Here is a 16,999-nt window from a genome sequence, read left to right as displayed (position 1 = left end):
ATATCGCGTAAGCGTAACACATTGATAGATGTATACAAATGAAATTTGTTCAAATGAGATGTATACAAAAGAATTTATCTAATACTATTAACTTTCTGTGATTTATAAATATTATATGTAATAGGTCTTTTTCGCGCACAATTCATATATATATATAAAACAAAAAACAAGATATAAGTTAATCATAATTGAAAACATACGATTGTTTTATATCCAAAAATATGAATTCATACAAGATTTGTACTCTACATTTTATACAAATGAGAGAATATATATATTTAGGTTTAAAATTAAAAAGATATAATTTTGAAATAGCATTTAAATTGATGTATAAAATTAAATAACGAAAGTCGTAGCGCGAGAAAATTATGTGTACTTAATTCGACTGATAAACAAACGGCATGCTAAATCAGATGTAAATATATGTACGAAGAAATTTTAGTGAATCACAAAATTAGGTCAAGTTAATGTATACATGTGCACATTTAAATGTACGCAAATGTGCGTACGTGACGGGAGACATGGTGCGATCTATGTGGCTAATGAAAGTAAATTTTACCTGGAAGTAACATGGAAAATAAATGTAAAATTAAAAAAGAAATTTAACTGATAATACAGATCGCATTTGCGATCGTAAATTACATCAATTATTAAAGAATATGTAACGTATAATTTACATTTAATAATTTTATTTTATTTACATTATATGTATTATACAATTTAAATTTTTATATAAATGCTTAACTGTTATTTTTGATGCATTTAAAATTATGCATAGCATCGATGCATAGATGAGTGTGTTGTCTTATGTTTATGAAACAGATATAACATCAGATAACATACATTGCGTATATGTATCTTATTTTTTTTAATCATTTTGTATAATTTAATTCTTTTTGTACTCGATTCTTTCAACTTTTACTTCATCACCAACAAGTTGATATACATAAGTTACAACAGTTGAACTTTGAATATCCATTAGTACAAAAGATGGTATAACTGATCTATATAATATATAAATGTTTATACAAACGTATGAATTATTTAAAATGAACTATGTAATAACATAAATAAAATATTTATAAATATACTACGTAACATTTAAAAAACTTACGTATCAAGAGGATTGTATGCACCAGTTGCTGAACCAGGATTGATATAAAATTTGTTCTCATGCTCATACGCCTCAAATTTATGTGTGTGACCCGATATTAAGATATCGACATCTAATTGTCTTTGAATTAAAGCTAATGACTCTGGATCTCCCCAAGGTACCACTTGGTGTCCATGGGATAGTCCTATTCTAAATTGACCAACAGTGACAACTTTCTGCTCTGGATAATTTAGATTCTATAAATACATAAGGAAATAATTAAATACGAACGAACTTCCTAATAATTTTAATAATATAAGGTTGCAACAAATAACAGTATTTATCGGAAGATACCTCGTCAAAATCTCCTCTAACAACGTGTACATCGCTGGCTAACGTTTTCAAATAATCATACGATTCTTTTGTACAAAGGTTACCTGTACACAAGATATGCTGTATGCGACCAGGCACTAATAATTTCTTAAATTTACTTGGAAGACTACTACACCTGTGTGGTATGTGCAAATCTCCCAATACTAAAACAAGCTACAAATATTCAATTAGAATTTAAGTTTTATTTCTCAATAAACGCAAAAATATAATTGTAAATTGTGTAAGAAAGTCTACAGATTACAGGTGTATATTTCAAATTTTTGTTACTGAAAATTATAATAATAAAAAAAATATTAATAATCTTTCGCTAGGTTAAGTCATAAGAGTCGAGAGATCCATGGTGAAAATAATTTCATTTTTGCTACTAATGTTTGAGTTCATCTACCCACCATGACGGACTTAATAGTAGTTTTACAACTTCTCTGTTATTTTTCAGTGTAAATGTATATTTTATTGCATTTGTTGACGGTCAAATACAAAACCTAGTCAAATGTCAAACAACAGTCAGGAAAGTCGAAAGTGTGTGTTTGACAGATTAGCTTTCGATCTTCGAGTTTCGAGATCGTGTTAATTGTCGATTATTCTTACAATGCGCTAAAATATAAACTGTCTCATTTTGTTTACAGTTTATATCGACACACAACATAGATCATTTCTGTGAAGCGAGGATTTATGATTATTACTACTTATTTAATTATTTAAATTTCGAATGCAGGAAGCTGAACGATATAGGATGAAAGATATAAGTTACCACTGAAAATTCGTAGCCTGATGTATTATGTTTTAAGTTATTGTATGAATTCGTTTTGTTAATTTTCTCAGTTTATTAAACTAAACTTTTTATACTTCATATTTAATTAGTGAGAAATAGTTTAACGAAAAGAATTCAGCATGAAGTGTGTTATACCGGGAGCAAATGTCAAAAGTATGTTTATTTTATTTAGGTTATATTCTGTTTACGTTTTTTAAATATTTTACAAAAATGAAAAATTGATCAGTTTTAGCGAAGGCTATACACGCGTTGGCAAAAATTGGGGATGAAATGTATATAGAGCCACAGAAAAATTTCATATCATTTCGTACAGTTAATATGGCAAATTCAGCGTACGCTGATTTCACATTTTTTGAGAATTACTTTTCGTATTACGTTTATGGCGATCTTCAAGATAACGATGCATTGAAATGTAAAATTTCAATGAGGGTAATAAGATGTTATTATACTTTTGTATAGTATCTAGGATCTTAACGCGTTCACTTTTCATTTCCCAGAGTGCAATGACTGTATTTAAAGCAATAAATTTAATAGAGAAACAAGTGGAAACATGTCACATTAGATTGGAATCGGACGCGGCTGAAATTTTGTTCATTTTAAAATATAAAAACAGTATTAATAAAACTTATTTAATACCCATATTAGATTGTGAAATAATACAGGTAAGAATTCGCACATCTTTAATACTTTATGCTCGTTTTTTGCTTTCTATTACTTTCTATGGCTTTTCCTCTCTTTGTATAGACTGCGTATAACAAAGAATGCGCATTGGTTAAACTTTTATGTCAAGCACGAGTGCTGGGAGACGCTCTGCAAAATTTTCATCAAAATTTAATCGAGATAACGCTTGAAGCTTCAGTGCAGAAGCTTCTATTAAGAAATTACGTTGATGATACCTCAGGTTAGTTTGAATAACATAATAATAAAATGAAATCAGTTGCTTTCTAAACTGAAGCAAAAAATTCTATCAGGTTTGTCAAATACAACGCGTACACAACTTGCTTTTGGCAAAGGAGAATTTGATCGATATGAAATTGGTAATGAAACATCGATTACATTTTGTATGAAGGAATTTAAGTCTATTTTAAGTTTTGCAGAAATGTTAGGTTTGTCGGTCAACATATATTTTGAAGGAGCAGGAAGGTAAAAATTGAATATACATTTGAGTCACTAGATTAATTTAGATGTATATTATAATATATAAAATATGTATATAGTATCTATATCAATAATTTTCAGACCAGTTATATTTGCCTTAAAAAATCCAGCTTTCGAAGTAAATTTAGTGTTGTCAACATTAAGTTCTGATGTTGAGAGCCAATCAGAAGCAACATCAGTTAGTAATCAAGCAAAGTCTGCGAAAAGAGTAACAGGAAACAAACGTGTTTCTAAAAAAGCCAATAATAAATCTACAAGTAGAACACAGAACAAGTCAACTAATAAATCTAATAGTACATTAGCAAGTGCTACTCTTCAAGGAATGCATTCATGTTTTATGGAGGAAAATAAAGAGAGAGAACGAGATAACACTAGGGTGCAAGCTAATTTATCAGTAAATATGGTTAATACACCAACAAGAGGTAATCAAGAGGCAAATGAAATAAGTTATCTGCCTGTAGAACGAAATACTCAAGAAGAATTTCAACGTTCTCAAAGTTCATCTAGTTCTAATATAATTTCTAAATTTAATAAAACACCTATAAGTGGAAAACAGTTAGTCAACACTGTATTTTCTACAATAACGAAAAGAAAATTTAGTAATGATGGAACTGATAAACGGAAGAGTTTGGATAATGATAAATGTGATGTATCAGAAGACAAGATACCCAGTACGCCACCTCCACCAAGTAAAAAAGCGCGTTTTATATTTCAAAAATGTTTTCAATCAACATTCGATCCGAGAACATTGCCTGGATATGATGTAATTTTGGCTGAAGATTCGGATGAGTCATGCAACGAATAAAAATATCCTTCCACATTTTAATATCTATGCTTCGATTAAGTGATTCTATAAATTTGTATTCTATAGATTCATTTGTAATTAGTTCTGTTTCGGTTAATATGAAATGTGGGTACGTGATGTATATTTATGAATAATGCAAATATTTGATAGATAAGTATGTAAAAAGTATAAGCTAGTTAGCTCTATATTTTATAAAATTGTTAAATATTAATTTCTGTAAAGTACAGAAGTTTCTTGTATCCTATTATATTTATTAATCTTAATATATTTTTGTATAATTTCTTATTCATTGAAGTTTTGTCTCTTAAACCTACGCTAATATTTAATTAATCTTAATATATCTTTTTATAGTTTTTCATTCATTGCAGTATTGTCCTTTAAATCTACGTTAATATTTAAATTAAACAGACGCACATCATTACCGACAGCGAAAACAAAACTACTGATCGACAGTAGCGCCATCTCTTTAGGCACGGCCGAACTAAATGTCGAGTAGTTTCAGCACTTCTCACAGAGATGGCGCTACTTGTCACCAGTATGTGGCGTTACCGACGTTACCGACTTCCTCATATCAGCAGACACATTCACAGCCATTTACTTCCGCTCCTCGGAAGGTACATCTTCGTTAGGAAATTGTTTCAAAATTAATTCACGCCATCTATAAAAAAAGAGACTCCCGTTTGCGACGTCTTTCAAATTAATTATTCACTTATTTCTGCGCCATCAAAGAGTACACATCACAATTGTCCTTTGCCAAAATCTAGATTCATATTTCTAAGCTTCTACTTCAGTTTACCTTATTTGTTAAAGTCTTGTTGCTGTTAAATAAAATTGTTATATAAAAGCAATCCAACGTGAAAGTTAATTAGAAGAAAATATTGTAGTCAACGACCTCCACATACTGAGAACTACTAGCGTCATCTCTTGGAAAAACGCTGAAACTAGTCGAGCATTAGTTTCAGTACTAATCGCAGAGATGGCGTTAGTAGTTTATCAGCTATTTGTTGCTCGGCAGTAGATTACATGACAGCAACGTTGAACACAAATATTCTTCGTGCTGTGTTCTTCCTATTCGAAAACTTAATATAAATAGCACCATTGTATAAAATGGAAGTTCTCGAACTAAAAGACGTAAAAGCAGTACCTGATATTATTCATACTTATCCAGACAGAGTAAAATCTGAAGCCACGCCGCTTGTTATCGATAATGGTGAGGAATAAAGTATAAAAAACAATTACGAGTATAAATTAATTAAATGACAGGATGTATTATAATTGTAACAAAAAGTGGCGAATCATTTTCAGGATCGTATAACTGTAGAGTCGGTTGGGCTACAGAGAAAGAGCCTCAATTGATATTTAAAAATCTGATTGCAAAGCCACGAAAAGAGCGTGGCAAAAAGGATGGCGAGCCACAAGTTGGAAACGACATAGCTAACATCGAAGCAGTTAGATTCCAACTAAAAACACAGTTCGATCGAAATGTGGTCACACATTTCGAGGCACAGGAACAGATATTTGATTATACCTTTGCTCATATGGGAATAGATACAGAAGGCGCAGTGAACCATCCGATTATTTTAACAGAAGCATTTCTGAATCCTAATTACTCACGGAATTGTAAATATAAAAATATTTGAGGTTAACTCGAGCATTAAAGTCGAGACTCATCATGTATCCGTTTGTTACAGTGATGGCTGAACTTTTATTCGAATGTTACAATGTACCTGCGATATCTTATGGAGTCGACTGTTTATTTTCTTATCAGCATAATAATTGTCCACCGGATGGTTTAATAATTAGTATCGGATACCATACCACGCATATAATACCTATATTAGATGGTAAAGCTGATCCAATGAATTCCAGAAGAATCAATGTTGGTGGATATCACATTACGTCTTATATGCATAGGTTGCTACAACTTAAATATCCAGTTCATGTGAATGCAATTACACCTAGCCGAGCAGAGGTACGCACTACTAGGCTGTAACTAAGAATGTTTATGTAAAACTATGAACTTGGATAAACATCTACAGTCTGTACTTCCCTCACTTTGTACCCATAGTAACAATGTAAAGAACTTATTTGTCTGCTCTCTCATAATAGGAATTAATACATGAGCATTCAATGATAGCACTAAATTACCAAGAAGAAATTTCTAAATGGGCAGATCCAGATTATTACGACATGAACGTGTTAAGGGTCCAGCTACCTTATGTTGCACCCGCAAATGCGCCTGGATTAACGGTAGAACAACAAAAAGAAAGGAAACGCGAATTAGCTAGAAGATTAATGGAAATTAATGCAAGGAAAAGGGAAGAAAGGGTTGGTATTGGGTAGTTCTGGAAAGAAAGAGATTATGTATTCGATGGAATGAATTAATTGTTATTTATAGTTAGCAGAGGATGAAGAACAATTAAATCAGTTATTAGCTGTTCAGGATTTATTGGAAGAGGGTGAAACGGATGAATTCGACCAAGCACTAAAAACTTATTCCCTCGCGAATGTAGCAGATTTAATAAAAATGATTAATAATCTTCAAGCTAAAGTAGAGAGAACCAGACAAAAAATAGTAGCGGCCAATTCGCAGGAAGAAAATATAGCGATGGAGGAACAGAAGCCAAAGATCAAATCTAGCTTGCAGCCTAAGGATCAACAAGATTTTGACGAATGGATTGCTGGTGTACGAAAGAAGAGGTAGTGGAACATTTTTCTTCTCCTCACTCTTATAGTAACATTAAATGATGTTTTTACTGGTAGGCAAGAAATATTAGAAAGACGAATGGCAAAGAGGCAACGTAGACAAGACATGGCAAAGCGTAGAACAGCTGCCGCGCAAGAAAGAATGCGTATAATAAGCCAGTTAGCAAGAAAGGAGAAACGTGACGACGACTTTGGTATGAGGGACGAAGATTGGGATGTTTATAAAGTTATAAACAGGGTCCGTACAGATTTTAATTTTGTCTTTTCCCAACTGAAAGTTGAAGGCCAAATTACAGTAAAAAAACTACTATACCGCTGTATAGGAAGGTGGAGATTCAGACTCGGAAGTCGAGCAAGAAAAGCTTTTGGAGTTGGAAGACGTATTGCGGCATCACGATCCAGAATTCGACGGTGCTGGATCGAACGTTCCTATGGTCCCCGGGGAGACTCATCAATTACACGTGGGTGTAGAACGTTTCAGAGCACCGGAGATACTGTTTCAACCATCCATGATAAGTTCTGTGGAAGCGGGCATCGCGGAAACGATTGAATTTGTTCTAAAGCTTTATCCGGCCGAGCAACAATCACGGCTCGTAGGAAATATATTTCTCACGGGAGGGCCTGCGTCATTTCCCGGTTTACTAGAGCGATTGAATCGCGAACTTCGCGAGATGCGACCGTTCGGTTCTAATTTCCAAATAAACATTGCCAAGAATACCAGTATAGACGCGTGGTATGGCGCAAGGGACTTCGGCTTAAACGGGAATCTACCCGAATTTTTAGTGAGCAGAAAAGAGTACGAGGAAAAAGGCGGTGAATATTTTAAAGAACACTCGACCAGTAATACTTACACTCGGTCTCCTGATCCACTTCCTACGGTACAAGCTCCTGTGACGTCGGAGCAGGTTGTGATAGAGGATGCTGTTGTTGACGTTGAAATGGAATAAAATTTATAGATACTATCTTTTTGTATTAAACGTTACGTTGAAATAAACGAAATTCGATTGATTCGATAATGGTAGGTAAACAAAGTGTAAAAGATCTTTCTTATGGATATCTACTTTATTACACAAGTGTTCCTGTTTGTTCATTCAGTTACGAACAAACTACATTGTAGTCTGTTTCCTGATCACAATGTACAGTTCCCAATCATCGCCATTTCATCATTCATAGACAATTATGCGGATACATTCTGGCTTTACTTTTTTGTTTCTTATTCATCGAGAATAGTCGACATCCGCTTATTTATTGGCGCTCCTCGAGCAAGCTAAAAAAACTGAGAAAGTGATCCCCTCACCTCAGCGATAGGATTTACTACAGCGACCTCGAGAGACTCTCCCACATCTCTGTTCATGGCTTAAGTTAACATCACAATAAAGTTAATATAATGTAATATACACATATAGCGAAAGAAACATTACGGAGCCGTACGGGTGAATATATTACAGCTAATTACAAATGATCCTTGCATGTCTCACCAAATAAAGGAACATACCGTACGGAAACTCGTTCGTTTCGAGCCTTTCGCATGTCGCAGCACGCGTAAGAAAAGGAGAAGAAACAAGTAGATCAGCTTTTTCGTTTTCTTTAAGGACAGAAAAAGGAAAAAGTAAATCTAAAAGATCACAAGCGCACAGCGTTTGTTACATATATCTTAAAGCACTCGATGACACTCGTTACATATGTAATCTACTCTTACGTATCCCACTGGCTACTCTGTTGCCTTTTATCACATGCAATTAACAGATAAAATTACAAAATAATAGTATATTACATAACACATGTACGGATTGAGGAAAAGGTATCGATTCTCACAATAATCCATCAAGGAAACGAGACCGATATACGTGGATCTTTCGTAGCAAGTTATTATGAAAGCAATATTTCAAGTTAGGACATCTACTAGTACCATATTGCGTTACGTAGCAAAGAGCTCATTACAAAATTGAAATTCTCAAAAATCTTACTGATATCGACGATAATATCCTTTTCAGCTAACACATGCCATTCGATCATTTTTTTATTTTTTCAGTACTTAAAGCTCAAATGTCCTATATGTTCTCTAAGGCTAAATTATAAAAACAGTCTAGCTCGTTTCTCGTAACTGTTTCATATAAAATTTTATTAGTTTATTAATCTTACTCTTTTTTTTTGTTTTTGATATTCAAAATATTGTATAATTATGACAACTAAATCAAGAAGGATAGTTTTCAATGATCAGTTAATTTTTCTCTTTTCCTCGATCGAGAATATTAAATTATTGTAACGAACTCCATTCTAGACACGTGGGCCTCACCTAACAAAAAAATGCAATCGCAACGCGCATACTATCGCCGATCTATGCTCTACGTTTCACGTAATACAAGCGAACTCTTAATTTAAATAATATCCTTTGTAACTATCACAGGCTGAGGTCGCTGCAGTTTCAACAACTCTTGCTAATCAATAACAACGTTAATGATATTTAGTTAGCGGTACTTAGATCCGATTGGAAAATATTTTCATCCAGCGGGCCTAGCGGACAGCGGAATATGTGTCGGACGCCTATAATTCGCCGTACCATTTCATTTTTCCTCGCTTTCTCACGCTTTTTGTCGTCGTACGTTGACAATAACGATAAAAGTGAGGTAGAGTCCAATCCGTGAATAAAGTAAGAATACAGTTTTTTCTATCTGCCCTAGCTAAGAGTGAGGATCTACTTTCGCCAATGATAATATCGTACGCTATTAAAATTACACGCGACTTTAACATGTTCTTATTGTGGTAATTATATAAAGTAGCAATAATAATAATCATAATAATAATAATAATAATCAGAATCATAATGGTTTGCGATAAAATAATAATGAGGACAATAGTATTTCAAAGTAATCATTAGTACAACAATGATTAATGTTCTGCAATATAATGGCTTTATATATATATATATATATATATATATATATAGATTTATTTATATATTTATATATTTATATAGTCGCATGGTGGGGTAGAGGGTAAGTGACAGCTATGTACAGTACATACTTGCCTTAGTTGTACCATCGTTACTTTTATACGTATCTATTCTCTCGATAACCGCAATCGTAATCGTACGATAATAATAAAAAACTGTGTTAACCAATAATAATCCGTGATAATTAATAATAACGTCGGTATTAATATTATCGTCGTTTCTCTCGTTTTGCCCATAAAATATCCTATACTCTCGTGTAGTTACCGTACGGCGGTGTCGTAATAAGAACTAGTATGCAGTATGTACGTAAAGAGGGATGTGTTTAACCAGGATATGTCGGTGAAAACTATGGTGTATCAAGCGTCAACTTCTTTTTCGTTTTCTTTATACTTATATACATAATATATATACGATATATACGCTGTATATCATATATACATATCATTTACTATTATTTATCGCTTTTTTCGTTCTTTTTTTTTCCTCTCAAAACTACTATTACAAAAGTGCGTACTCTCGGTCTTACGTTTTATAGGTACATATATGTATCGGCGTATCCTACCTACTTGTTCATTGTCCTTTATATTAGATCCGTAGTTTCAAATTATCCTCTTCGATTAAAACGGGCCGCGGCGAAAATGGTGCTGCGGCTAGAAAACAATTCGTTTCTCCGTCCCAAAACAACGACTATCGTGGAACAACGTTATTTTTCTCTTTACTCGAATATGAAATATAAATAAATCGTAAGTCGACTTATTTATCTACAAACTTCGTTAAACATGTTAATCGTCAAGTACAAGTGACGGTATCATTTTCATAATGGTAGTCGTTTGTAATCGTCTAATGTTGTCTAATTCAAAATTATGTAACAGTGACGACGGGAAACACAAGTTGTTCCAACACTTCGCTTTTAGCGCAATAATGACAGCCACGATGGATAATACACGGAGCGCTGAAATATAATCCTCTATATTTCATGTACTTGACAATCGATAGTGTTCTTTTATATATATACATGTTTCCAACAAATATTTTTCATTTCCATTTAAATTTCACTTCTTCTAAATAAAATACCGAGTCTTTTATGTTACATGCTTCGTCCAAAAGGGTAGACTTCAAAACTGAACGGAACTTAGTCTACGATAGTCGTCGCAACTTTTTCACAGAAAAATAACCCTGCAACCGAGTGCAGCACAATTTTCCCCGCAGTCCGCATACTTTTCTTAAACGGACCACTACAGTTTTCCTCTTATTTAACATCTCACACACACGCGGATAGACATACACATTTTTCACTTATACGAACCCATTCATAAACGCACATACACGCACGCATTATTTTTTTGTGTATTGTATAATAATATATCTATATATATATATATGTATATTTATATGACACGGTACTTTCTACGCATCGACGGTATGTATATAGGTATATCTTATCTTTATCGTCGTGTCATATCAGAATCTTTTATTCCTTCGATTAATAGATCATCTGTTTCCTTTTTCTTAATTACTTTTTTTTTGCTTTTTTTCTTCTTTATTCAATTCTCTCTCTTTCTCTTCGGATCGTTCAATCTTGCTCTCTCTCTCTTTCTCTCCCTCTCTTTCGAGGACGACACGAAACAACACACCGCGAGAATTCGATAAACAACCCCCGTTTTTGTGTGTACGTGTGTGTATGTGTGTATGAGTGTTATTTTCCTTCTTTCTTTCTTAGTTTGTGTTTTTGAAAAAGTTCATCGACACGCAATTCAGAACTTGCTTTTCTCTCTCGTTCGCTCCTTAATCAAAGCTTTTTAGACACCGTTCGAGACTCGACCTGAGGAAAAATATTAGCAATAAAAATTGTTGGGTTCGTGTCCACTTGAGAATAAAAATTGTCACGAATTGTTCTCGAAAAGCAATGAACTCTCATTTTTGCTTGATTTTATTCCATGATGGTTTCTCAACATTCAGAATGCTCGATCCTCAAACTTAGGTTTGTCAAAGACACACGAAACAAGGAGAAGAAAATTATCCTCCTTAGAAAGATATTGTTCTGTTCGATTTGAAATGGTGCACAAGAATAGTCTTCTATCATCTTAATAATAATGTTTACTTTCAGTTTTCTCTACACGAAACAAATTTTTAATACTTAAATTAAATCAATGGCATTAAAAATTTCTTATAGTTTTAACTAATAACAATTTTCAATTCTCTAAATTTTAGCCCATTTTTAAGATGATAAAATAAAAATTTTAGTCTTCCAAATCGAAAATAAAAAAGGTAAAGAAGAAAGTAATTTGGACCCACCCCAATGGACACGAATCCTTACGCTCCTATAAATGTAGGACCTAATCAAGCTAATCGATATTTTCCCCTTTTAATTCTCCTCCTACGTTTGGCTTAACATCCCCAAAATTATTGCAGACTACGCCAGTTTTGGGCTTGTCAACTACTATACGTATACGTGTGTTTTGTGTATTTCTCATGCATACATGATAAGTAGAACGTGTTCGATTTCTGTTCTGACCGATTAAATTCTGCCGCGTAAACAAAGACATGTGGAATACGTTCAATGATTGGGGAAGACGTTCGAAACGGAAATCTGAATCGTCGTAGGTCGAAACGCGCGAGAAGTAGCGGACTTCCGGTTTCGTTTAGAAAAATATGCGTCTCGAACGAAATACCGTTTGAAATATTATTCGACGGAGATTTTTGCTTCTTTTTTAGTGTCACTCGCGAATATCACATTTCTATAGCGTTCGATAGCTTTGCGTAAACTATTTATACATCGCAATGGCGTCGAGTTGTATACCGTGTATATATTGGTTTTAATAGCTGTTGGAGTAGATGATTACATTGCTTGTTCGTGACCAGACTCTTGATGCAAGAGAGTATTTGACATGTATATTCGCGTGGAAAAATGACGATGGGATACATTTACAATTTCCGGTTAACATTCAAATATATGTTTCGTCACCTTTTCTCAAATTGTGAAAAATCTCATAAGACATTAACTTCGTCGAGAAGTTAATTGTTTTCGTATCTCGTAAGAATTGGTTTCGTTCGTGGAAGTTTTCTTCGTGAACTGAGAACTGATCCACGGTCGAATAGCTTTTTGTTTGGAAAATCTGTTTCTCCGAAATCAGAATTATTTTCGTTACGTTAAAAAACCTGCAGCCACCCAAACTTTGTGTAACTCTCCATAATCGATCGTATAAAAAAAGAGAAAACTCCAAATAGAATAAAATTCGAGGCCCTAAAAATTGTCGAGACGGCCACGAACGCCGTATTCTCGAAAAGAATCGTTTCGTTATTTATTTCTGCTTTATTTTTTATTGCTATGCTGTCCTCCCTTTCTAAAAAGCGCAACATACCGATTGCTTACTTGTTGCTGCATCGCATCGCATCGAAAGAAGCAATGCTCCGATTGTTCGATATTCAGATATAATATTATAGAACAGTGGTTCTTAAACCGAAGTCCGTAGATTCTACGACTCCGTGACCTCCCTCTAAGGTACCAACAAAAGGGCTTACGCGTGCTCCATCGCGATTTTAAAAGCTCGTCGAATTTTCTACAATCTACACATAGCACAACCGCAACATTTCTATTTGTAAAATACTGGAAAAAGGATATGCGAAACTAATATCAAGAAAAAAGAAGAGGCGTGACATGAAATAATAGCAAATTAACATTATGAATACTGACGATGACATGTAACATCGCGAAGACCATGATTACTACTTAGAGTACTGTTCGTCCATCTAATTGGTTAGAAGTTAAAACATGTAATTATTCGAGAGCTGGAATAGCAGGGCGGCGAGGATGAATGCAATGAAATTTTAAGGGTTGATTTTAGAAGCCAACGAGATTTCTGTAAGTTTTCAGAGACTTTGTTTTCAAGAAAAATAAACTTAAAAATTATTACCCCTTTACATACTCAACGATGAAGCCTCGAGTGCAATTTTGTTACTTATGACTTTCACTTGATCTTATTCTGATCACTTGGATCCACTTGTAGCCAAATACCCTGTATAAAAGAGAGGCAGGGTACAAAAGCTCGAGATTTATTATTTATTACTTAAGATTGGCAAAATTCCTGCAGCGATGCGAGCCATTTTTAGAGTTCGACACGGAGCGTGTTAAGAACCACTGTTACAGGAGAAGAATACGTGAAAAGTAAAAGCCAGTACTAGAAGTGCGTGTCTTTCTTTCGTTCATCGTCACGTTAGAAACCCAGACCACCCGTTATACACTTGTATCGTGGAATCCGCGGCTCCTATGAAAAATCCTACACTATTTTACTTCGCAGGCCTCTACAAGACTTACTGGTAGCACGGTAAACCTCTATAAAAATAATCGCTATCCTACGTAAACGTATTACAAAAATAAATGGCATTGTACTCTGCTAAAGAAGCAAAATGGTACAGGCGCAATGTCGAGCGACGCGAGCATCGTTTTATCATCTTTCAACCCTCTCTGCCTCGTTTTCCTCTTTCCCGTCCCACACGACTATTTTCTCATTTCTCCGTCCGTTTCTTTTCGGTACAAGACGATCTCTCGTACTCGCGATCGTAAAAGATAGACCAACCACGATTAGAAATCGAGATCGATTCCGTTCTCATTTAACCCTCTATAACGCTACGAGACTTACAAATTACGCGCACTCGTAACCCTAGATTCTTTATTCTTAGTTTAGCTGTCCATCATCGTTTGCCTATGACTACAAACAGATCTCTCGATTTACACGAAACTCTTTCTTTTCTTGCGCGATCGAAAATATCATAATAGTGAAAAGTGTATTATAAAAATATGCGTATCACGTGCTTCTTCAAAAGTAATAGTAGTAACGAAAGTTCAGAAATGTGGAACAGTCGAAGCACGATCAATCTTTGAATTAATTCGAAATTGCCTGTCGTTAGGAATATTTCAATGAAAAGTACTCTAAAAGAATGTTCATATCCAACCGCGTAAAAGAAGAACAAGTGCAGCGAGTACCACGTGTAAATCGAGACGCAAGTTGAATTATAATTTTATACTAGCACCAGGGGTATTACGTTTACATCAGTTATCGTACAGCTCGGCTAATTTTTGGATCGATGTAAAAACCTATAATTAATTGTAATTCCTTGCCCCGTACTAATGATCGAACAAAATTCCCCATTATAGAGGGTTAAATTCGTGTACCAGCCTCGATTCACGTAGCCCTTATGCACCAGCCCTCCCTCACCCTCACCCTCACCCTCTGGTCTTCGCTGATTAATTCAACCCTCGCTAGCCCCTCGCCCACCACCCACACCCGTCGACTCGCGAAAGTCGATTTAATTACATCACGCGCTGCTCGTACCAGGAGACGAGCGGGAGTATTAAACGTCCGAGTCAGGGCTGTACGAAACGGAGTATCACAAGTGTGTAGAGCCGATCAACCGGCACGATAAAGCACCCAGAGGGTTCAAAGTTGGACCGGGAACTGTTTCGAGTCTCTGGAAGCTCGCACCGAATCGACCGGCACGATACGAGAACGGGGAGGCTCTTCCATGCTGGAATGCGATAATTATGCAATCTTTTTGTTTCGGTATTCGATGTTTCATGATTTTTTAAAGACGCGACAAATAATTTTCCTTCGTTTCGAAATGGTTTTGTAAGAACGTGAAGTATGCAAATTGCATGCGAGTATTCCAAGTGTTTCTTTGTGCATTTCCCGGGCCTATTATTTATTTGTTGGGTATTTATTTCTTTCTTCTCTCTTTTCCTTTTTTGTATAGAGACTAGAGTTGATATAGCATGTAATCGAGGCTGATGAGTATAACGAGATCGTGTAAAGATATCGAAAGTCATTATATTCGATATTTATCACTTTGTAGTTCGAACGTTGTTCTTTGTTAATACTGGCATTTAGCGATGTGACTAGTAAAACTTCGTATTAATCGTGAAAAATGTTAAATTTTATACAGCTGCTTTTTTAAAAAGTTCTGTAATTTCGCTGTTAAAAGATTGCAGTATCGTCGCATTAATTTGTATTCCTCGTTTCATGCTTGGAAATTCGGTGCGAGCTAGGGTTAAAGTGGCGAGACTCGAGTGATTCATAATCGAGGCGAATTAAATAAAAGTTCGTCGATTGTTTCGAAATATATTTACTGATTTGAATCGTTCTTTTCGTCGTTACCGATTCCAACGTGATTTTCTTCCTCCGATAATACTGTTTTTTCAAAACAAAAAGGAAACAAAATTCTGTTATTTTGTTACTCGTTCGTTTTAGTTAGTATTATAAAACGAAGTTAGTAGTAAAATTTGTACAATTATATCCTGCTGATTATGTTCATTTTATTGTGCATAAATAGCGTAATTGAATTTCTGACTCTTAATAATATGCATTAAAAGTATTAATTATAAACTTGCGATGGTAGATTAAACAGTCTCTCCTAGTCCTAAATAAAACATAAATATATAAATTATTTATATATTAAAACTGAATTTCTGTTTAACTCTTTATACTCGTTCTCGTTCTATATAAAACACTATTGCACGATATTTTCATATTGCATACTACAGGTATTTATTAAAATAGTTTCATATCACATTCCGTCCATTTCCTTTCACGTAAAACAATCAAATATACAAATCAATACATTTAATTGTAAGCTGCCGTCATCAATATTAAATTACAATCACAACCAATGCTATGAACTGTTGTACATTTTGCAATACCAGATGGAATCCTGGAACGATGCATAGAATACGAATATAATATCGAAATCGGCAAAAAAGACGCATTAAAAATAGAAAAGAGGATTTAAATTTGATCAGAAAACTTAAAAAACATTTAATATCAATTATTCACATCGGGTCATATAGTAACCCGATACAATCTTTATTTTGATATATTATTCTCGTTCTTTTTTTTGTTATACTTTCTATATTTATTAATATAATTTCTAGACAGCACATGTATACGTGTGTGTATGTATATGTGTATGTGGTTGACCCCCATTCTAGCTTCCAAAAATCGCTTCTTCCGTTAATTAACCCTTAACTGCTCTGGTCGCACCACGGTACCCATAAATCCGGCTCTGTTTTCAAACACATATTAAGTGCCTCAACAATGCATAATTAGATCGGGCCCTGTAATTGGA

General features: G+C 34.3%; 3 protein-coding genes across 5 annotated transcripts; 2 read left to right on the top strand and 1 right to left on the bottom strand.

Annotated features, from left to right (window-relative positions):
* Nucleotides 1-359: 359 nt before the first annotated feature.
* On the bottom strand, nucleotides 360-1,986 carry Vps29 (vacuolar protein sorting 29). 2 transcript variants are annotated; one of them, XR_013102123.1, is made up of 5 exons: nucleotides 1,876-1,986; nucleotides 1,448-1,639; nucleotides 1,115-1,350; nucleotides 746-1,004; nucleotides 360-559 (listed from the first exon to the last, which is right to left on the bottom strand). XR_013102123.1 is itself a non-coding variant. In XM_076899423.1 (4 exons), exons 1-4 carry the CDS (start codon nucleotides 1,876-1,878, stop codon nucleotides 887-889), a joined length of 549 nt encoding a protein of 182 aa, XP_076755538.1. In that variant the 5' UTR covers nucleotides 1,879-1,986; the 3' UTR covers nucleotides 673-886. The 2 variants fall into 2 exon arrangements, 1 of the variants encoding a protein (XP_076755538.1); XM_076899423.1 differs by lacking the exon at nucleotides 360-559 and having other exon boundaries at nucleotides 673-1,004.
* Nucleotides 1,987-2,296: 310 nt separating this feature from the next.
* On the top strand, nucleotides 2,297-4,237 carry Rad9 (cell cycle checkpoint control protein Rad9). 2 transcript variants are annotated; one of them, XM_076898942.1, is made up of 6 exons: nucleotides 2,297-2,411; nucleotides 2,485-2,687; nucleotides 2,756-2,920; nucleotides 3,003-3,159; nucleotides 3,230-3,401; nucleotides 3,498-4,237. In XM_076898942.1, exons 1-6 carry the CDS (start codon nucleotides 2,378-2,380, stop codon nucleotides 4,219-4,221), a joined length of 1,455 nt encoding a protein of 484 aa, XP_076755057.1. In that variant the 5' UTR covers nucleotides 2,297-2,377; the 3' UTR covers nucleotides 4,222-4,237. The 2 variants fall into 2 exon arrangements, with proteins under 2 accessions (XP_076755057.1, XP_076755058.1); XM_076898943.1 differs by lacking the exon at nucleotides 2,297-2,411 and having other exon boundaries at nucleotides 2,552-2,670.
* Nucleotides 4,238-5,251: 1,014 nt separating this feature from the next.
* On the top strand, nucleotides 5,252-7,916 carry Arp5 (Actin-related protein 5). The gene is made up of 7 exons (XM_076899149.1): nucleotides 5,252-5,431; nucleotides 5,527-5,841; nucleotides 5,913-6,193; nucleotides 6,331-6,549; nucleotides 6,620-6,921; nucleotides 6,985-7,165; nucleotides 7,251-7,916. Exons 1-7 carry the CDS (start codon nucleotides 5,329-5,331, stop codon nucleotides 7,872-7,874), a joined length of 2,025 nt encoding a protein of 674 aa, XP_076755264.1. The 5' UTR covers nucleotides 5,252-5,328; the 3' UTR covers nucleotides 7,875-7,916.
* The last annotated feature ends 9,083 nt before the right edge of the window (nucleotides 7,917-16,999 follow it).

This window comes from Xylocopa sonorina, chromosome 8, assembly GCF_050948175.1.
Source record: "Xylocopa sonorina isolate GNS202 chromosome 8, iyXylSono1_principal, whole genome shotgun sequence".
Lineage (NCBI taxonomy): Eukaryota > Metazoa > Arthropoda > Insecta > Hymenoptera > Apidae > Xylocopa > Xylocopa sonorina.
This window is presented reverse-complemented; position numbering and strand designations above follow the sequence as displayed.